Source organism: Mobula hypostoma, chromosome 9, assembly GCF_963921235.1.
Source record: "Mobula hypostoma chromosome 9, sMobHyp1.1, whole genome shotgun sequence".
Classification (NCBI taxonomy): Eukaryota; Metazoa; Chordata; class Chondrichthyes; order Myliobatiformes; family Myliobatidae; genus Mobula; species Mobula hypostoma.
The window spans coordinates 130,163,950-130,182,113 of record NC_086105.1 but is presented as its reverse complement, the minus strand read 5'-3'; the positions used below and the strand labels follow the sequence as shown (position 1 = coordinate 130,182,113).

Sequence of the window (18,164 nt, the reverse complement as noted above, 5' to 3'; positions counted from 1 at the left end):
AAAATCCAGCATCTGTATCACTTGAATCTCCTTCTTTTCCTGTTATTTATTCATTCTATCCTCAGCATATTTTCTGCATAAATTTACATGAATTAACATTACAGCAAGCCTTAATATAAGTAAGATGTATTTTGAATTCTTTTCCAGTTACAGCAACACTCACAATAAAACAATAATGGTGTCTACTTGTCAGATACGTGTAAAGTTTTGTATTTGAATACTTCTCTGTTGAAAGTGACTGGTGAAGTTTCCTTCTGCAATCCAATTGATCCATTATGTCTTACAAAAGAGATGAATGCTGTTTGTTTCTATTTCTCTCCTTACATCTCTCATTCAGTTCCCCAAATACAAACTTGAGAACTGAATGCAGAGGATCATGCACTTCTCTCCCTCAGCAGAGCGTTTGCTTACTTTGATTTAATGAATTATTAATCAGCACGTTAAAACCATCTTTAATGCTATTTGCAAAGGATACATTTTTAATAATACCCAATTCCGTATTTAACAAATGCATTTTCCATTTTGCTGCCCTTGGATATTTCTGGGCTTGCATTGCAGAATCTAATTTTCACAATAGCCCTATTCTGAATTCCAACAATTCACTGTGAATGTGATTCAGTCTTTTAGCAACAATCTCGAGAGATTGATGAAGTTTTAACCCGCAGGAAGGAAAAAAAAACAATTTTTAAAAGGCTGGCAATTGTTTAAAGGCACATTGTAGCAATTCAGAATAGACTAAACATGCATGGGTGAAGGTATTCAAGATCATACAGGTTTCTAGAGTATAGCAAGTAGTGCAATATCAACGCTTACTAATGGTATCAGCGTGAAGCTGAACTCAAATTGGACCTAAGGCTTTATTTACATTGGAGTGTAAACATCAAATGAATGTCCCAATGCAGCTCACCAGCTGAGACCTGACCAAGCCTTATCAGCTCCAACAACAAATAGAGCTGCAAGTAGTTCTTTGAGCAACTGAGAAGCAAAGTGGAAGAGAAAGTGCATGGTCAGCACTTTTGGGGGGTGGGGGGAGTGCACTTTAAACATCACTCTGTAAACACCACTCTTTAGGGTTATGAAAACTAGATCAACTGAATAGCACGTGAGCTATCACAAAATTAATGTCCTACACCTGGAGAATTCACCAGCACATATATCAGTAGCCTACATCCTTCCAAGGAAGATCATGATCCAAAATTCAACTCTCTCTACTCTCCCAGCACCACCAATGGTGATTCGATGTACAAAATATGGGTACAACACTGCTCAATTTCTCCTTCATAAATAACAGTTCCAGTCTGTCTAGTGGTAAATCCAAGAACTATATGAGGCATACTGACCAAATATTATTGCATTTATGAATACATTCAAACAAAATGCTTCAAAATCCATTCAATTTAGAATGCATAAAAAATGGGAGAGTCGTGTAATGGGACTTTGCAATGGTTTTTCCCCAGTCTTTGCAACTCCAAGATATACTTTCAAATCCAGCGCAGGGAGGCATATTCTTCAAGTTGTGCGCAGTTGACATAATGGGTACTGCTGCTGTCTCACAGTTCCAATGACCACGGTTCAAACCCGACCTCCAGTTCTGTCTTGTGTCATGTTTTCAGACTCTCACATGACTGCATGGAAATACCAAAAACAAATATTAGTGTGCTCCATTTCCTCTCTTTCCACATCCAAAAGATGTGCTCGTTGGTAGGTTAATTTACTTACCCCAGTATAGCTGGGTGATAAGTCAGGTGTCAGATCTCTCAGTGGGTGAGCATTTTGGAGGTAGTGATCACAACTCTATCCCCTTTACCACAGTGCTAGAGAAGGATAGGAGCAGACAATTTTGGAAAACATTTAATTGGGGTAGGGGGAAATATGATACTATTAGGCAGGAACTTGGGAGCAAACATTTGGAACAGATGTTCTTGGGAAATACACAGCAGAAATGTGGCAAATGGCGTTCTGCATAGGTATATTCTATTGAGGCAGGGAAAGGATGGTAAAGTAAAAGAACCATGGTGTACAAAGGATATAGAAAATCTAGTTAAGAAGAAAAGAGAAGCTTACAAAAGGTTCGAGAAACCAGGTACTGATAGAGTTCTAGAAAATTTCAAGTTTGCCAGGAAGAAGCTTAAGAATGAAATTAGGAGAGCTAGAAGGGGCCATGAGAAAGCCTTGGCAAGCAGGATTAAGGAAAACCCCAAGGGATTCTACAAGTATGTGAAGAGCAAGAAGATAAGCCGTGTGAGAATAGGACCAATCAGGTGCAATAGTGGAAACATGTCCATGGAGTCGGAGGAGGTAGCGGAGGTACTTAATGAATACTTTGCTTCAGTATTCACCAGGTAAAAGGACCTTGGCAATTGTGGAGATGACTTACAGTGGACTAAAACGCTTGAGCATATAAACATTAAGAAAGAGGATGTGTTGAAGCTTTTGAAAAGCATTAAGTTAGATAAGTGACCAGGATCAGATGAGATATACCCCAGGCTACTGTGGGAAGTGAGGGAGGAGATTGCTGAGCCTCTGGCGATGATCTTTGCATCATCAATAGGGACAAGAGAAGTACAGGAGGACTGGAGGGTTGCAAATGTTATTCTCTTATTCAAGAAAGGAAGTACAGATATCCAGGAAATTACAGACCAGTGAGTCTTACTTCAGTGGTGGGTAAATTGTTTGAGATCCTGAGAGGCAGGATTTATGATCATTTGGAGAGACATAATATGATTAAGGATAGTCAGCATGGCTGTGTCAAGGGCAGGTCGTGCCTTATGAGCCTAATTGAATTCTTTGAGGATGTAACAAAGCACATTGATGAAAGTAGAGCAGTAGATGTAGTGTATATGGATTTTAGTAAAGCATTTGATAAGGTTTCCCATGCAAGGCTCATTCAGATAGTAGGGAAGCATGGGATCCAAGGAGACCTTGCTTTGTGGATCCAGAATTAGCTTGCCCACAGAAGGCAAAGAGTGGTTGTAAATGGTTCATGTTCTGCATGGAGGTCGGTGACCAGTGGTGTTCTGCAGGAATCTGTTTTGGGACCCCTCCTCTTTGTGATTTTTGTAAATGACCTGGATGAAGAAGTAGAAGGGTGGGTTAGAAAGTTTGCTGATGATACAAAAGTTGGGGGTGTTGTGGATAGTCTGGAGGGTTGTCAGAGGTTACAGTGGAACATTGATGGGGTGCAAAACTGGGCTGAGAAATGGCAGATTGAGTTCAACCCAGATAAGTGTGAAGTGGTTCATTTTGGTAGGTCAAATTTGAAGACAGAATATAGTATTAATGGTAAGATCTTGGCAGTGTGGAAGATCAGAGAGATCTTGGGGTCCTTGTCCATAGGATACTCAAAGCTGCTGCACAGGTTGACAGTGTTGTTAAGAAGCAATATAGTGTGTTGGCATTCATCAACCGTGGGACTGAGTTCAAGAGCCGTGAGATAATGTTACAGCTGTATAAGACCATGCTGCTTGGAAGTAGGTACAGAAGGGATATCAGGGGTAAGTTTTTCACACAGAGAGTGGTGGGTGCGTGGAATGCATTGCCGGCAACAGTGGTGGAGGTGGATACAATATCATCTTTTAAGAGACTCTTAGATATGTACATGGAGCATAGAAAAATAGAGGGTTATACGGTAGAGTAATTCTAGGCAGTTTCTAGAGTAGGTTACATGGTCGGCTCACCATTGTGGGCCAAAGGGCCTGTAATGTGCTGTAGATTTGTATGTTCTGTGTCCTAAGAAGATTAAGTTGGGATTTATGGGCATGAGAGAGGATAGATCACTGGAAAATTATTGGGAGAGCAAATACTCTGACAGCTAACATAGACTTGTTATGTTTTGTAACTCCAAAACTAATCGAAAGTAAAACACGGGAGCCAAGGATACTCGTGTACTTAGTTTCTTCTTTACTGAGGTGCACACATATATGACATGATGGCATCATAACGTATGCCATTCACATACTTCTTACATAGAACCCGTAATGAATTACATAAACAAAGAATGATTAATCAAACAATATAATTGCAATATTACTCAATTATTACTGAAATATTAAATATACTACAAGACTCCATGGGCCAAATAACTTTTTTTTCTATGTGGTAAGGAACTAGCTGTAACACCCTGGGAAAGGTTTCACTGCTAATGTAATGGTTTCTCTGTAGCAGCAGTGTTTCAGTTATGACTAGAGATAATCGAGGCTTTGGAAAGTGCGCCATCCAATGAGGGGAGTGTTGTTTTTTTCTTGTATGACTGAGAGGAGGTATTTGCGGTCTTTTGCCGGTGAGAAATGAACAGAGAAGATGCGAGAAGAACAAGCTGGTAGACCGCAGGACAGAGTGGACTTGAAGTGAGGGGCCAGGAGTCGATGACGCTCAGGGGAAATCGATGGGGAACTAATGGACAGAAAACCATGAGCTCCAGCATACACATTAGACTGTTTCATTAAAATGGGCCCTTTTTCTTTTTGCTTTCTTTACTAATCCTATAGTCAAATTAAGAATTATAAAGCTCAATCATTTTAATTACATATGGTGTACTGTCTGATATTTCGTGGTATGGATTTGTAACAGGGGAACACATCTCGCAGCATCCACACAAACGAGATTTCACAAGTTGGGCGGGGCCGGAGACTGTCTTCCCTTAGACTAATGCCGCCAACCGAACCCGAGGGTTACATAGGAAAAATTTGAAACCTATAAGAACTGTGTACAATCAGGTTCAAATGGGAGAGAAGTTTAATAGAGAGCTTTCCTTTACTGGTACAAGGATGAAAAAAACACTTAACTCACTGGTATTAACACCACACTCAAACACTGAAAGTTGATACCATAGTGCAAGTTTGGTAAAATTATGTTTCTTTATTGAAATCTTGCTACTTACGTATACGGTCAGAAAGTTAGGGCTACAGTGTAACATCTAGCATTCCCACTTACTGAGCCTCTGTTTCAGGAACTCAACCTCACTTAATTTTCCTCTGGCAGTTTAACATTACAGACAAGCTGTTTTGTTGCCCTGTTCTTTCTGGAAATTAAGTTCCTGTGAATTTGGCACCTTCTGCCACCATTTCTCTGTAATCTTGCACATCAAGTCAGACGAGTAAAATTTAGTTCTTTGGGGCTGGCTGATTTGCTAGCACCCATTTAGCTTCCATGCCAATGTTCAGTTATTCTCTCAATAAAGACTTCATTAAACTTAGCTTCCTGTTTTATCTGCTCCACAAACAGCATATAACATGAAGATCACCACGAGTAACAAAGTTAACAGCACGTTGTATGAAATAGGAACCACAAAAAAATAAAAGCATCAAATAACAGCTCATAATCAATGTACTGAATGTTTCTGTCAGAATACATGCATTTATATAGATACACAACACACCATTCCACAACATCAACAAAAAACAACTGATTTAGTTCAAAATCATACAAGTGCATCAGTGATAAAGTATCCAAGGAAAGGAAATACAAACTATACTCTTCATAAATCTACTTTGGTGTCACAATGTCTGATAACCATTTCTCAGGCTCATATTACTGCACATTCTTGCAACTCAACATTCCGTTCACAGTGGTCTCAATCAATAATGTGGCTCATTTTGGCTCTGTGCCAAATGTTCTGCTCAAATTTGTTACTCACCAGGTTGACAAATTCGTGGTAGCAGATCTGCCCCTGCTCGTTGCTCTGTACAAGAGCAAACAGCATCTCAAGTTTGGTAGGATCCAGCTGTAATTCATGGCTCTGAAGCAGATTGGAAAAGTGCTCCACAGCAATGAAACCAGTATTCTCTGGATCAAGCTGAAAGACATATCAAGGAGGAATTGTTAAAATACATTTCATTATTACTATTTGCTGTTCTGTTTAACTTCATCATTTCATTACCACAGACTTGTTATTGAACAGGAAACTGCCATTTGACTCACTGAGACTGAAGGCTAATTTAAAATCATTCCTTACCTTCAACTTTAGCCTATTAAATTACACACTATCTCTTCCAAACAGTCCATGTTTCGGGCCAAGACCCTTCATCAGAAAGATCTCATCAGGAGATCATTCATCAGTCCTGATGAAAGGCCTCTGTCTGAAACATTAACTGTTAATTCCTCTCCATAGATGCTGCTTGACCTACTGAGTTCCTCCAGCATTTTCTGTGTGTTACTCTGGATTTCCAACATCTGCAGAATTTCTAATGTTTACAAAAGATCTTCAAAGCCTTTGTTAATGATATTTCTAATTAGTGCCCAAATGCAGTTTCATTTATTCTTCAGTTTTCTGTTTTTGCACTCCCTGAATAGCCAATTGAAAATGGGGTTCTTGCCTTCTAGAACATCACAGTAACATCACAGAAAAGAAACAATTAAACAGCTAAAGATGGATAATAATACTTAAACAACTCATAAATCCATTCACTATTAGATAATAACTAATTATGAAAATGAGTATCTTATTTTCTCATCACGGAGCACAAGGAAAAAGAAAATATGCCTGAGTTATACAAAAAAAAATGTATATTCAATGACTGCTAGGTGTACTTCATGGTCTTCTGCTGCTGTAGTCTATCCATTTCAAAGTTTGACGTGTTGTGCTTTCAGAGATGCTCTTCTGCACACTAATGTTATAACACATGGTTACTTTCCTGTCAGCTTGAACCAGTCTGGTCATTCTCTTCTGACCTCTCTCATTAACAAGGCATTTTTGTCCACAGAACTCCTGCTCATCGATTGTTTCTTGTATTTCACACCATTCTGTGAAAATTCCAAGAGATCAGCAGTTCCTGGGATACTCAAACCAACCTGTCTGGCACCAACAATCATTCTGCGGTCAAAGTTACTTAGGTCACATTTCTTCCCCATTCTGATGTTTGGTCCGAACAAAAACTGAACCTCTTAACCATGTCTACATTCTTTCATGCATTGAGTTGCTGCCACATGATTGGCTGATTAGATATTTGCATTAAAGAGCAGGTGCACAGCTACACCTAATGAAGCAGCCACTGAATGTACATGCCCTTTTTCTGCTCTGCTATGATGTTCTACAGACACAGGAAATAATGATGTTTTAATATCATCGGAGTAAGAAAGCAATATGCACACCATGTCAACTAACTTAGAAAAAATTAATTTGTATTTTTTTAATTACATTACTGTATTATTGGGCAACATCTTTAAAGCGCCATTGTAATGTGGTGAATTAATCAATGATAATCAGGGTGGCAGCTGACATATTTTAATTAGTTTCTGCATCTCCAGGTTACAGTTTGGTTTCGTCCAGTATCTCTGATGAAAGTGTATTAAATAGAACTCCCTCCAGAAAACTTGCCATCATTCCATCTTTTTACTCCTTTGACCTACTTATTCAAATCAGTCTGCAGTCACCTGACCTAATATATTCTTACTTGCCTTAATATCAAATCCTGTATAATAATGCTCATCAGATGCTATATAACAGAATGTTGTCATTCTTGAACATGTAAAGTTAGATAATGCAGAGCTTAGATGTAACAGCCTCTGATTACACACTCTTAACAGTTTAGTCCAGGCGCACATAAAAATAACCACCATCAGTGAAATCATCAAGAGCAGGCCCTCCGTTGGTTGAAGTCAACCATGGATGTTGCATCTTAGCTGCTTATGCGATACGCAATCCAGTACCGTAAGATATGGAGAGCAAGCTGCTGTCCATGCAGCTGATAAATCAAAAGAAACGGCAGAAACTGATACAGTTTGGCACCAGTGGTGCCGCAGGAGTTGACAGCTAGCATTGAACTCAACATAGGACTGTCTTAGCGACTCCAGCTCTGGATTTTTCCTCGGAGTTTGCTCCCGAAGCCTTCCCTGAGAGTGGTACAAGCACAAGGCAGCAGACGCTTGAAATCAGAGTTATTCCTCTCCGAGAGAAGCTGCCAACCATGTCTGATGAGCCCCATCTGCCCGAAGCGACTGGGTTTAAGCACCAGTAACACAACTTTGTGCCTTCTCCTGTCAGTAGAAATGTTTCCACTGGGCTTAGTAGCTTCATCACACAAGAGCTGACTTGGTTCTCAGAGGCTATTTGAGACGTACGCCATTGGGAACCTTTAATAAATAGTGGAAGATATCCCCACCACGTCCTGTAACTATAACAATCTTAAAGCACCTGTCAGTGAAACACCAATATAAAAATTCCATGAAATCCCACCGCACGATGAATGTCCTTCAAAAAAGGAGAAAGGAAATTAGAAGATAAAATATCCTACCAAATCTCATTTTACTGTGTCTGTCTAGCTAGAATCATGCTCATTCATCAATCACCATGACGACAAATAGTACTTGACAAGAAATGTAAGATGCCTCCCACAGAAAAGTCATTTTCTACTATTGTCTTTATTTTTTTAACAAATGGTATAGATTAGAAGTTTCCAGGCCCACTGTAATAAAGTATTGCACAATCAGTTTAAGAATGCACAGAGAAGCTCTTCTTTACAGCAACAAAATGAATGGTCTGGACTCTAGAATGAAATACGAAATGGATATTTTGGCAGAAATTCAGGTCAAATACATGCTTGATTTTAGTAGAGATGCAGGTCTTTTATAATCTGATTTGTGGTTAGGTCTAACTGAAATGTGTGTTCAGGTGCAGTCTGCTGACTGCCTTCAGTTCTAGACATTATATCTGAAAAATATTCATTTCCAGACATTGACTTACACTTTGGGCTAAATTACAGACATTTCTGCGTGAAGAATTCACAAACATTTGTGTTGTCATGCATATTAGTTTCTTCCACCCTATTGTTCACATGGCTGCTCTGCAAAACGCTGAGCTATTTGACTGTGGTCCCCTTAGGCAGGACAGCAGCTCTCTGGTCAAAATCATGCTCTTGATTGTGAGAAGTGCAAAATACACATAATTTGAAATGGCAACAGAAGGCTCCAAGTGAGATAGCACAAAGTTGCTGTTCTCTGGGGCAATTCAACATGCTGCAGCATTTTTCTACTATATTTAACATAAAATGATCATTGTTGTTGTGTAGTTGCTTTTGAATGCTAACAAGAATACTTTGGCCCCATTACTTACAGTAGATTTTACATTGCATTTTTCTGAACTTATAGATGATTAATGTGGATAGCTTTTATCAAGACGTTTTTATAGATGCCTGAAGTACACATATTTATAATATCAATAAGTATGCTACTCAGAATATTCTGAAATATCGAAGACTTTACATATTTATGAAATACATCTTACAGCTAATTTTCAGAATTATGTCTGTAACAAAGTCTTTGTTTCAGAACACCAAACGTACAAACAATCCAGTTCATGGTAAGCAAGAATTAGCATAACGTATCCTTTCTCATGTAAATATCTCACTTCCTCTTCAAGGAATCATAACTAATCCATATGGCAGCAAGCTCCACGCTCCCAAGAAATGTGTAGAAATCATGGCCACACTCAAGAACAGTGTGCTCAGCGAATTTTGCTATTAAGAACATGGACAAAGATAGTACATTTGAGAAACTGTTTATTTCAATGCCTTTACAAATGCCGAAAGTAAAATCATCATGTAGTGAAACTTCACAGAGATTACTTGAATGAAATTAAATTGAACCACATAAAATTATTTTGTAAATTAATGAGAATACCTTAGGGTAAATAACTGCTCTACCGAGACAACAAACATGATTAAAACATAAAACAGAGGCATCAAAAGGGAAAGAATTGCATCAGTAGCCGGGGTACAATTCGGCCACTGATTGTAATTAATTTTACAATCCAGGTTCTCCAGTTTCCTTCCACAGCTCAAAAATGTGTGGTTAGTAGGTTTATTGTTCACATGAGTATAACTGGGAAGTCATGGGCACACTGGGCCGGATGGTCCTGTTCACATGCTGCACCTCTAACTAAAAATAATATTATTTGATTAACTGTCTATTTCTATATTCTTCTATTTCATGCTAGGAAGAATTAATCTCAGAGATGTTTTCGAGTCATGGCGAAGTCTCTCAAAGGTTTAAGCCATTTATTTGATTTAATTCATGAAAGTGGTTGGCTAATAGCAAAGTTTCCAAATGAAGGAATTGAGACAAGGTCTCAAAAATCTGACTTACTTACTCCCCATTATGCTGCTGGCATTTGGGGCAGCAATGAAGGTAACCCATCTCAGTCCTTGGCCATCCTCTCTCTGGTGCCCCAGGTGTGTTTCAGGGTCCTCATTTCTGCCTCCACGGTATGGCGACAAGTTGTCTTCGGTTTCCTATGTTTTTCCCGCTCTTCAGCGGTCCATTGAAGTGCTGTTTTGATGACAGAGTTGGCCTCTCTTCTCATCACATGCCCAATCCATCTCCAACATTCCCTCATGATGATTGTGGCCACATCCTCTTGATGACACTGGAGGAGTAGGACATGGTTGGAGATCTTTCTTGGCCAGAAAATACAGAGAATCTTCTGGATGCTCATAGTGTGGAATGACAACACCATGGCAAGGTCGCTCTCCATCATGCACCAGCATTCTGATGCATACAAGAGTGTAGACAGAATACAGCTCAGGTACAGCTTCACCCTGGTGTGGATGCTGTACTTGCCTGATCTTCATATGCAGCTCATTTATCTAAAGGTGTTTCTAGCTTTGCTGAGTCGTCACTAGATGTCGTCCTTGGTCCCACCCTCCTGCCTAATGATGCTGCCCAGGTAGGTGTATCTGCCGGTGCTGGGTAAGTCGATGCCATATTGACAGGAGGAGGAGACTCTACATTGAGGGTCATGGTCTCAGTCTTTCTCTGGCTGACTCCGAGTCCAACCTGTCCACCAAAGGTACACAGGTGTTGAGTTTTCTCTTCCACGTGCTGGTGTGCATATGATGGTAATGTGAGGTCATCTGCAAAGTCAAGGTCTTCTAAAGTAGAGAATAAAGTCCACCTAATGCATCTCCGACTATCACTCGTTGTTTTGCCCATAACCAGCTCAATCACCAGATTAAACAATATCGTTGACATCACACAGCTTTGCCTGATTCCTGTCTGGACTTCAAAGTTCAAATTGCAGTCTCCAATTGTGCAGGTGCAACTAGCATAGAAACTCTGGATAAGCTGGATCTGTGTTGATGTTGAGGTCCACTGCTACCTCTTGTATGTCAGTTTCTTCCTCTGGTGGTGATCTATTCACTAATTCTCTGAAATACTCTGTCCATCATGCTCCCTGCTCTTTCTCAGTTGTCAAAAACAGACCGTTTTTATCTCTCGCTAGACCACTGGATCTAACCTAGAACTTTCCACATACCAATTTTGAAATCTTGTATATATGGTATTTCCCTGATCACCTCGATTGGCTGCTGCTTCAGCCTCCACTACAAGGTCTTCCATATAGACTCTCTTATCCTTTCTTACAAGTCTCTTCACTTTCTTGTTAGTTTCAGTGTATGCTGGTTGAAATTTCACCTTAATTCATGTTGACTTAGCATCTAATACTTTCTTCTTAATTTTCCCTCTTTCTTCTAAGGCTGTCCATGTTTCCTGCTGTATCCATTTGCTGTTCTTCTTTCTAGCTCTGTATCCTAGACAAGCCTCACTGCTCTCCTTGAAGACTAAGGAAATACATTTCCACATTGTGTCTATCTTCTCTACTGACACATCTTCATCAAGGTCTTGAAAGGCCTGAAATCTGTTCTTAAGCTGAATGGTGAAGGCAGATACACACTGGTGTCCTTGAGTTTCTCAACATCGAAACGTCTTTGTACACGTGTTCTAGTCCCAGTGCTTCTCGGCTTGAGTTTCATCACTCCTACAACAAGGTGGTGATCACTTCCTGTACCTGCTCCTCTCTTCACCTTTACATCTTGCAAGGATCATCTCCACGTACCATTGATCATCAAATGGTCAGTCTGGTTCCTGTTGTGTTCATTGGGGGAAGCAGCATGTCAGTTTGTGAATTTCACGGTGTGGTAAAAGGATCCCTCTTATGACCAGATTGTTCATGGCACAGAATTCCACCAATCTTTCACCATTGTTCTTCATCGTTCCACATCCGTGTGCGCCCATAACCCTCGTGGTGTGAGTTTTTATTTCCCACTTGGGCATTTAGACTTCCCATGATGATGATTATGTCACAGCGTGGTGTTAATTCTACCTCCAATTGCAACTAATTGTAGATGTCCTTTTCTTCAATGTCACTATCGTTAGTTGGAGCATAGCACTGAATCACAGTCATGCTCACTTGCTTCCCTTTCAGCTTGACTCTCATCAGCCTTCTGTTGATTGGTGTTCATTCCAGTAAGCACTTCTCAATGCCTTACTTCAAAATGACACCTATACCATCATGAGGCTGACCATCTTCCCTTCCTGAGTATAAAACTGTTCCACCAGTTAGACATTAGACAATAGACAATAGGTGCAGGAGTAGGCTATTCGGCCCTTTGAGCCAGTACCATCATTCACTGTGATCATGGCTGATCATCCACAATCAGTATCCAGTTCCTGCCTTATCCCCATAACCTTTGATTCCGCTATCTTTAAGAGCTCTATCCATCTCTCTCTTGAAAACATCCAGAGACTTGGCCTCCACTGCCTTCTGGGGCAGAGCATTCCACATATCCACCACTCTCTGGGTGAAAAAGTTTTTCCTCAACTCCGTTCTAAATGGCCTACCCCTTATTCTTAAACTGTGGCCTCTGGTTCTGGACTCACCCATCAGTGGGAACATGCTTCCTGCCTCCAGCGTGTCCAACCCCTTAATAATCTTATATGTTTCAATCAGACCCCCTCTCATCCTTCTAAATTCCAGTGTATACAAGCCCAGTCGTTCCAATCTTTCAACATATGACAGTCCCACCATCTGGGGAATTAACCTCGTGAACCTGCACTGAACTCCCTCAATAGCAAGAATATCCTTCCTCAAATTTGGAGACCAAAACTGCACACAATACTCCAGGTGTGGTCTCACCAGGACCCTGTACAGCTGCAGAAGGACCTCTTTGCTCCTATACTCAATTCCCCTTGTTATGAAGGCCAGCATGCCATTAGCTTTCTTCACTGCCTGCTGTACCTGCATGCTTGCTTTCAGTGACTGATGTACAAGAACACCTAGATCTCGTCGTACTTTCCCTTTTCCTAACTTAGTCTGCCAGACCCTGTCCATCTGCTTTCACTGATGCCCAGTATATGTAGGCAGTAACAATGCACTTCTGCAGTTATTTGTGCTAACTTGCCAGTGTCGTACATGTTTCGTACATTCCATAAGTTAATTATGATATTGATCTTGGTGGTATTTATGGGCTTCCTTCATTGTGCCAATAGCTTCCTCTCAGTTTTCATTACTGTCAGCCATGCAAGTCCTGCATGGAGACTCAGGAATACTGTCACTCACAAATATAGGATTCTTCATTGCATTTTCCATAGCAATTTTTTTTGACCAGTCAGGGTTGTTAGCCCTGAACTGAACCCCCGAATGTTGAGGACCAATGGATCACTCTTAGTCTGGCCTCTACTCTTTGACCTGTTTGGCATGAGTGACCCTACCAAGAGCCCTGACTCTACTTAACATAACTCTCTGGGTCATTGAGGCGCACAAGCCTCCAAACCTTACGACAAGGTTGTGGTCCTCTTAGAGGTTAAACACTTTATAATTTGATTTATGATATTTGAAATTATTAAAACTTTCAGGGAATAACGTGACACAAGCCATAGAATTATTTTATGGATGATCTGATTTCCATATGCATGCAAGCCACCATTATAGAAAGGCATCCTGCTAATTGCTTCATGTTAGTTTAGAAAAGCCATAAATACAAAGGAAAAGCAATTGAAAATAATACAAGAACGGATACAATTGAAGAAAAAGTGCCACAGAAAATCATCAAAAGATCAAGATCTAGTAATCACCACATTGCTTTGTTACTGAACTAAAGGTTATAAGCACTGAGTGGATACATTTTATAAAGGAATACATTGAATAAAGTTTAGGTCAATATATAAAGAAAACAAAGAGTTACGGGAAAACATTGAGTTGGCAAGGAAAAACAAACTCTAGTTGGGCTTGATAAGAGGGTTTCTTTACATATATACAAAAGAATTCAAATATCACAGTAAGTACATATACTACCCTGAGATTCATTTTCTTGCAGCCATTTACAGGAAAATAAAATAACACATTAGAATTTATGAAAATCTATACATAAAGACTGACAAACAACCAATGTGCAAAAGAGGACAAACTGTGCAAAATTTAAAAAAAATAATAATACTGAGAACATGAGTTGCAGATTCCTTGAAAGTGAATCTGTAGATTATGGAATTAGATCAGAGTTGAGGTGAGTGAAGTTATCCACGCCATGTTAGGAGCCTGATGGTTGTAGGACAATAACTATGTCTGAACCTGGTGGAGTGGGATCTAATGCTCCTGCATGTCCTACCTGATGGTACAAATGAGAAAAGAACATGGCCTGAATGACGGGATCCTGGACAATAGACGCTGCTTTCTTGTGGCAGTGCCTCATGTAGATGCGCTCAGTGGCGGGGAGGCATTGCCTGTGATAGACTGGGCTGTATTCACCACTTTCTGTAGACTTTTCCATTCTTGGGGATTGGTAGTTCCACACCAGGCCATGAAGCAACCAATTCGAATACTCTCCACTGTCACCAAAGTTTCTGGTGACATGCCGAATCGACACAAATTTCTAAGAAAGTAGAAGCTGTCATGCCTCCTTTCGGACTGGACTTGTGTGCTGGTGCTGGGACAGATCTCCTGATATAACCTTGAGGCCTTCCATTGGTTGGGGTCAACCATGGATGTTACGTCCCAGCTGTCTATGTGATACACAAACCAGGGCAGTAGCTATGGAGAGCAAGTTGTTGCCCATGTAGCAGGCTCCTCTTCTCCACGCAGCAGATCAATCCAAAGAAATGGTAGAGATCAAAACATTTTGGCACCAGCAGCATCGCAGGAGTTGCCAATCGGTGTTGAACTCAACATAGGACTGTATTAAGGACTCCCTGTTCAGATTTTTCCCCAGTGTTTCCTCCCAAAACCCTTCCCATGAGTGGGTATAGACATAAGGCAGTGGAGGTTTGAGACCAGAGATTTCCTCCTCCAAGATGAGCTGCTAACCATGGCTGATGTGCTCCATCTGCTCAAAGTGACTTGTTTTAAGGGGCTTTTGCCCCTTCTCATGTCAGTAAAAACAGAACCGCCAGGGTTAGTAACTAAGCCACACATGAAGGCCAGGAGCTGGACTTGGTTGTCAGAGGATATTTGAGGCACACACCACTAGGAGCATTTAATAGGTTTTGGGAGCTGATTTCCATTACCATCCCTGGCTATAACAACCTTAAGGAACCTCTGATATGATAAAACCAAGGAATTTAAATTACTGACTCTCTTCACCTCCAATCCCTTAATGAGGACTGGCTCATGGACCTCCATATTCTTCCTCCAGTAACAGATAATCAGCTCTTTCATTTACTGACATTGAGTGAGAGGGTGTCATGGCACCGTTCAATCAGATTTTCAATCTGCTTCTTAAGTGCCAATTTGTGACCATCATAGATTTGGCCAACAACAGTGATGTCGCCTACAAATTTACATATGGAGCTGTACTTAGCCACTCAATCATAGGTATAAAGTGAGTAAAGCAGGGGACTAAGCACTGCACTGATGATGACTGTGGAGGAGATGTTATTGCCAAAAGGTCTGCAAGTAGGAAATCAAGGACTCAGCTACACAGGGAAGTATCAAGGCCTAATTCTAAGACCTTAGTGATAACTTTGGAGGGGATGACAGCGTTGAATGCAGAGGTGTAATTAATGAAGAGCCCCGATGAGCTGGTAGGGGAGCCACTGGCCCTCAGGACTCCACCTGTACCTGTGACTTGCTGTCTACATGACCTCCAACTCGGGACTGGTCTTCGACCTGGGAATCATTGGTGTCCTAAGTGTCTGCGACATGACATCCAGGATTGCTGACATTTAACCATGGAGTGCTTCGGCCAAGACTTGAACTGCTACCCAGACTCTTTATTTACTACCATTGACCCCTACATCAGTGACTTAAACCCTAACCTAACCCCTAACACCCCTCTCTGTCTCCAAAACCATCCCAATAAACCTAAAAAATGCTAAATCTGAACCATGGCAGTGACTGACATCATACCTCTAATAGAAGCCAAAGACATTCACTGCTAAACTTAAATCTTATTCCTAACCTTATACAGGCTTAGAATGTCAATGCACTCCCAAATATATGATAACAAAGTTAACCTTACCAAAAGGGTCAATAGAAACAAATAAAGTCAAGATAAAAACTCAAGAGATCCAAAGCAGTGACAAATTAAATATTTGAGTTTCAGAGAAGTGTAAAATAGACAACAGGGCAGACTTTCTGCAATTCTTCAGGAAGTTACATCCATTATTTTTAACAGTAAGCAAGTGCCCCTTGTACTGTATATGAGCAGATTTGCACTCAGATTTTTGATAATGAAGCAAGCCAAGGCATTTCTTCTTGTTACTGATCATCTTTTTACTCATCTAGTCAAAATCTGACATCAAATTGAGCAAACTTGGAGCTTGAGGAGCAGCACCTCAACATTTTGGAGCCTCAAAAATTCATGGGGTCATATAGCACAGAAGGACTCCCTTCAACTCAATTCACCCATGCCACATGAGATGCTCATCTACGTTAATCCCATTTCCCTGCAATTAGCTCATACCTCCCTATTCTTTTGCTATCCATGTACCTGTCCATTTTTTTAAACAAAGTGACTGCACCTGTTTCTATCACGTCCTCTGGTAGCTTGTTTGTATAACCATCCCCCTCCATGTGAAAAATACTTGCCTCCTTTAATACTTGTCACTTGTCTCCTCGCTCAGACCTACCTCCTTCAATTATCTGCCTTTTCAACTTTAACCAATTTCCTCTCGTTCCAAGTAACTTCTACTGTATACAAGACAAACAACAAGTTCCCAGCACAACTCTCTATGGCACATCACTGGTTACAGACTTTCAGTCAGAAAAGCAATCATCCACCACTACCTTTTGCCTCCTGTCAACAAGCCAATTTCCGATCCAATTTGCCAAAACACCTTGGATCCCATGTGCCCAAACTTTCTGGACAAGCGTATGATAAGGATCCTTGTCAAAAGCCTTGTTAAAGTCAATATCCATCACAGTTTCCAGGCTTATCATTGCTGCCCTTCCTGAAAATGGGAATAGCATCTGCTACCTTCTAACTTCTATCTTATCTGTGGCTAAAATCTCAGTCAGAGTCCCAGAAATCTTTTCCTTTGTTTCCTAATCACACCCTAGGATAAATTTTCTCAGACTCTGGCAATATGGCCATCTTAATGTGCACCATTGTTTCTAACACCTCCTCTTCCTTCACAAATATTCCAGACTATCAGTGTGAACCTCCCCTAATTCTCCATCCTTGCCTAATCTGTTCCCCAATGAATACTGGCATGAAGTACTGTACTTATTCAGGACACCACACATTTCCTATGCATTTCACGGCTTCTACAAGTCACTTAGATGATTTTTCTATAGGCATCCTCATTCTCAACTTGCTGGCTTAGTAAACAGTGGTTGAATAAGGCCTTACCAATTAGGAGACAACCTTCTGTTGTAAAGTTGAGCCTAAGCCAAGAGTCTTGGAGTTATATGGCACGGAAGCAGGCCCTTCTGCCCAATTTGTCCATGTTGACCTCAATGCTCCATCCAAGCTATTCCCCTTTGCCACCATTTGGCCCATAACCTTATAGACTTTTCCAATCCAACTGAATATATCATCCAAATGTAATTCACTGTCAAGCTTAGGAGGCCCATTAGTTAACAGAACATTAAACTCATAAATCTTAAGAACATTTCCTTCCTCTTTCATTCATATCTCTGCATTTAGGTTCTATTTTCTATCCATAATAGGCAACTCTCAGCCTCATAAAGCTCTACATTCTGCTGTAAGCTTCTGTAGCATTTTATTACATGCCATGCAGTCTAACATATTGCACTTATCATATGCATTTTAGAAATTCAAACATATTACATCAACTGGTTTCCTTTATTTATCTTTCCAGTTACAGCTCCAAACAGTTTTGATCATTCTATTTTAAACACTACCTATTTTTCATTAAAAATAATGCTGACTCTGCCTAGTCATATTATGCATTTTAAATGTTTCATTATTAATTCCTCAGGAAGGGATTCTAGCATT

The 18,164-nt window shown here is 40.4% G+C and overlaps 1 protein-coding gene across 8 annotated transcripts in view; it reads right to left on the bottom strand.

Annotated features, from left to right (window-relative positions):
• Positions 1-18,164, bottom strand: part of rhbdl1 (rhomboid, veinlet-like 1 (Drosophila)) — a 248,693-nt gene that overhangs the window by 190,869 nt on the left and 39,660 nt on the right. For 2 of the 8 annotated variants that reach the window (XM_063059151.1, XM_063059150.1), the window contains exon 2: positions 5,636-5,794. The exons of 2 other annotated variants lie outside the window; for them this stretch is intronic. In XM_063059151.1, the coding sequence (XP_062915221.1) occupies positions 5,636-5,701 (66 nt within the window). In that variant the 5' untranslated portion in view covers positions 5,702-5,794. Of the gene's footprint in view, positions 1-5,635; positions 5,795-18,164 lie in introns of those variants that run through there. 4 more of the 8 variants (XM_063059152.1, XM_063059155.1, XM_063059154.1 and 1 more) reach the window with 3 other exon arrangements.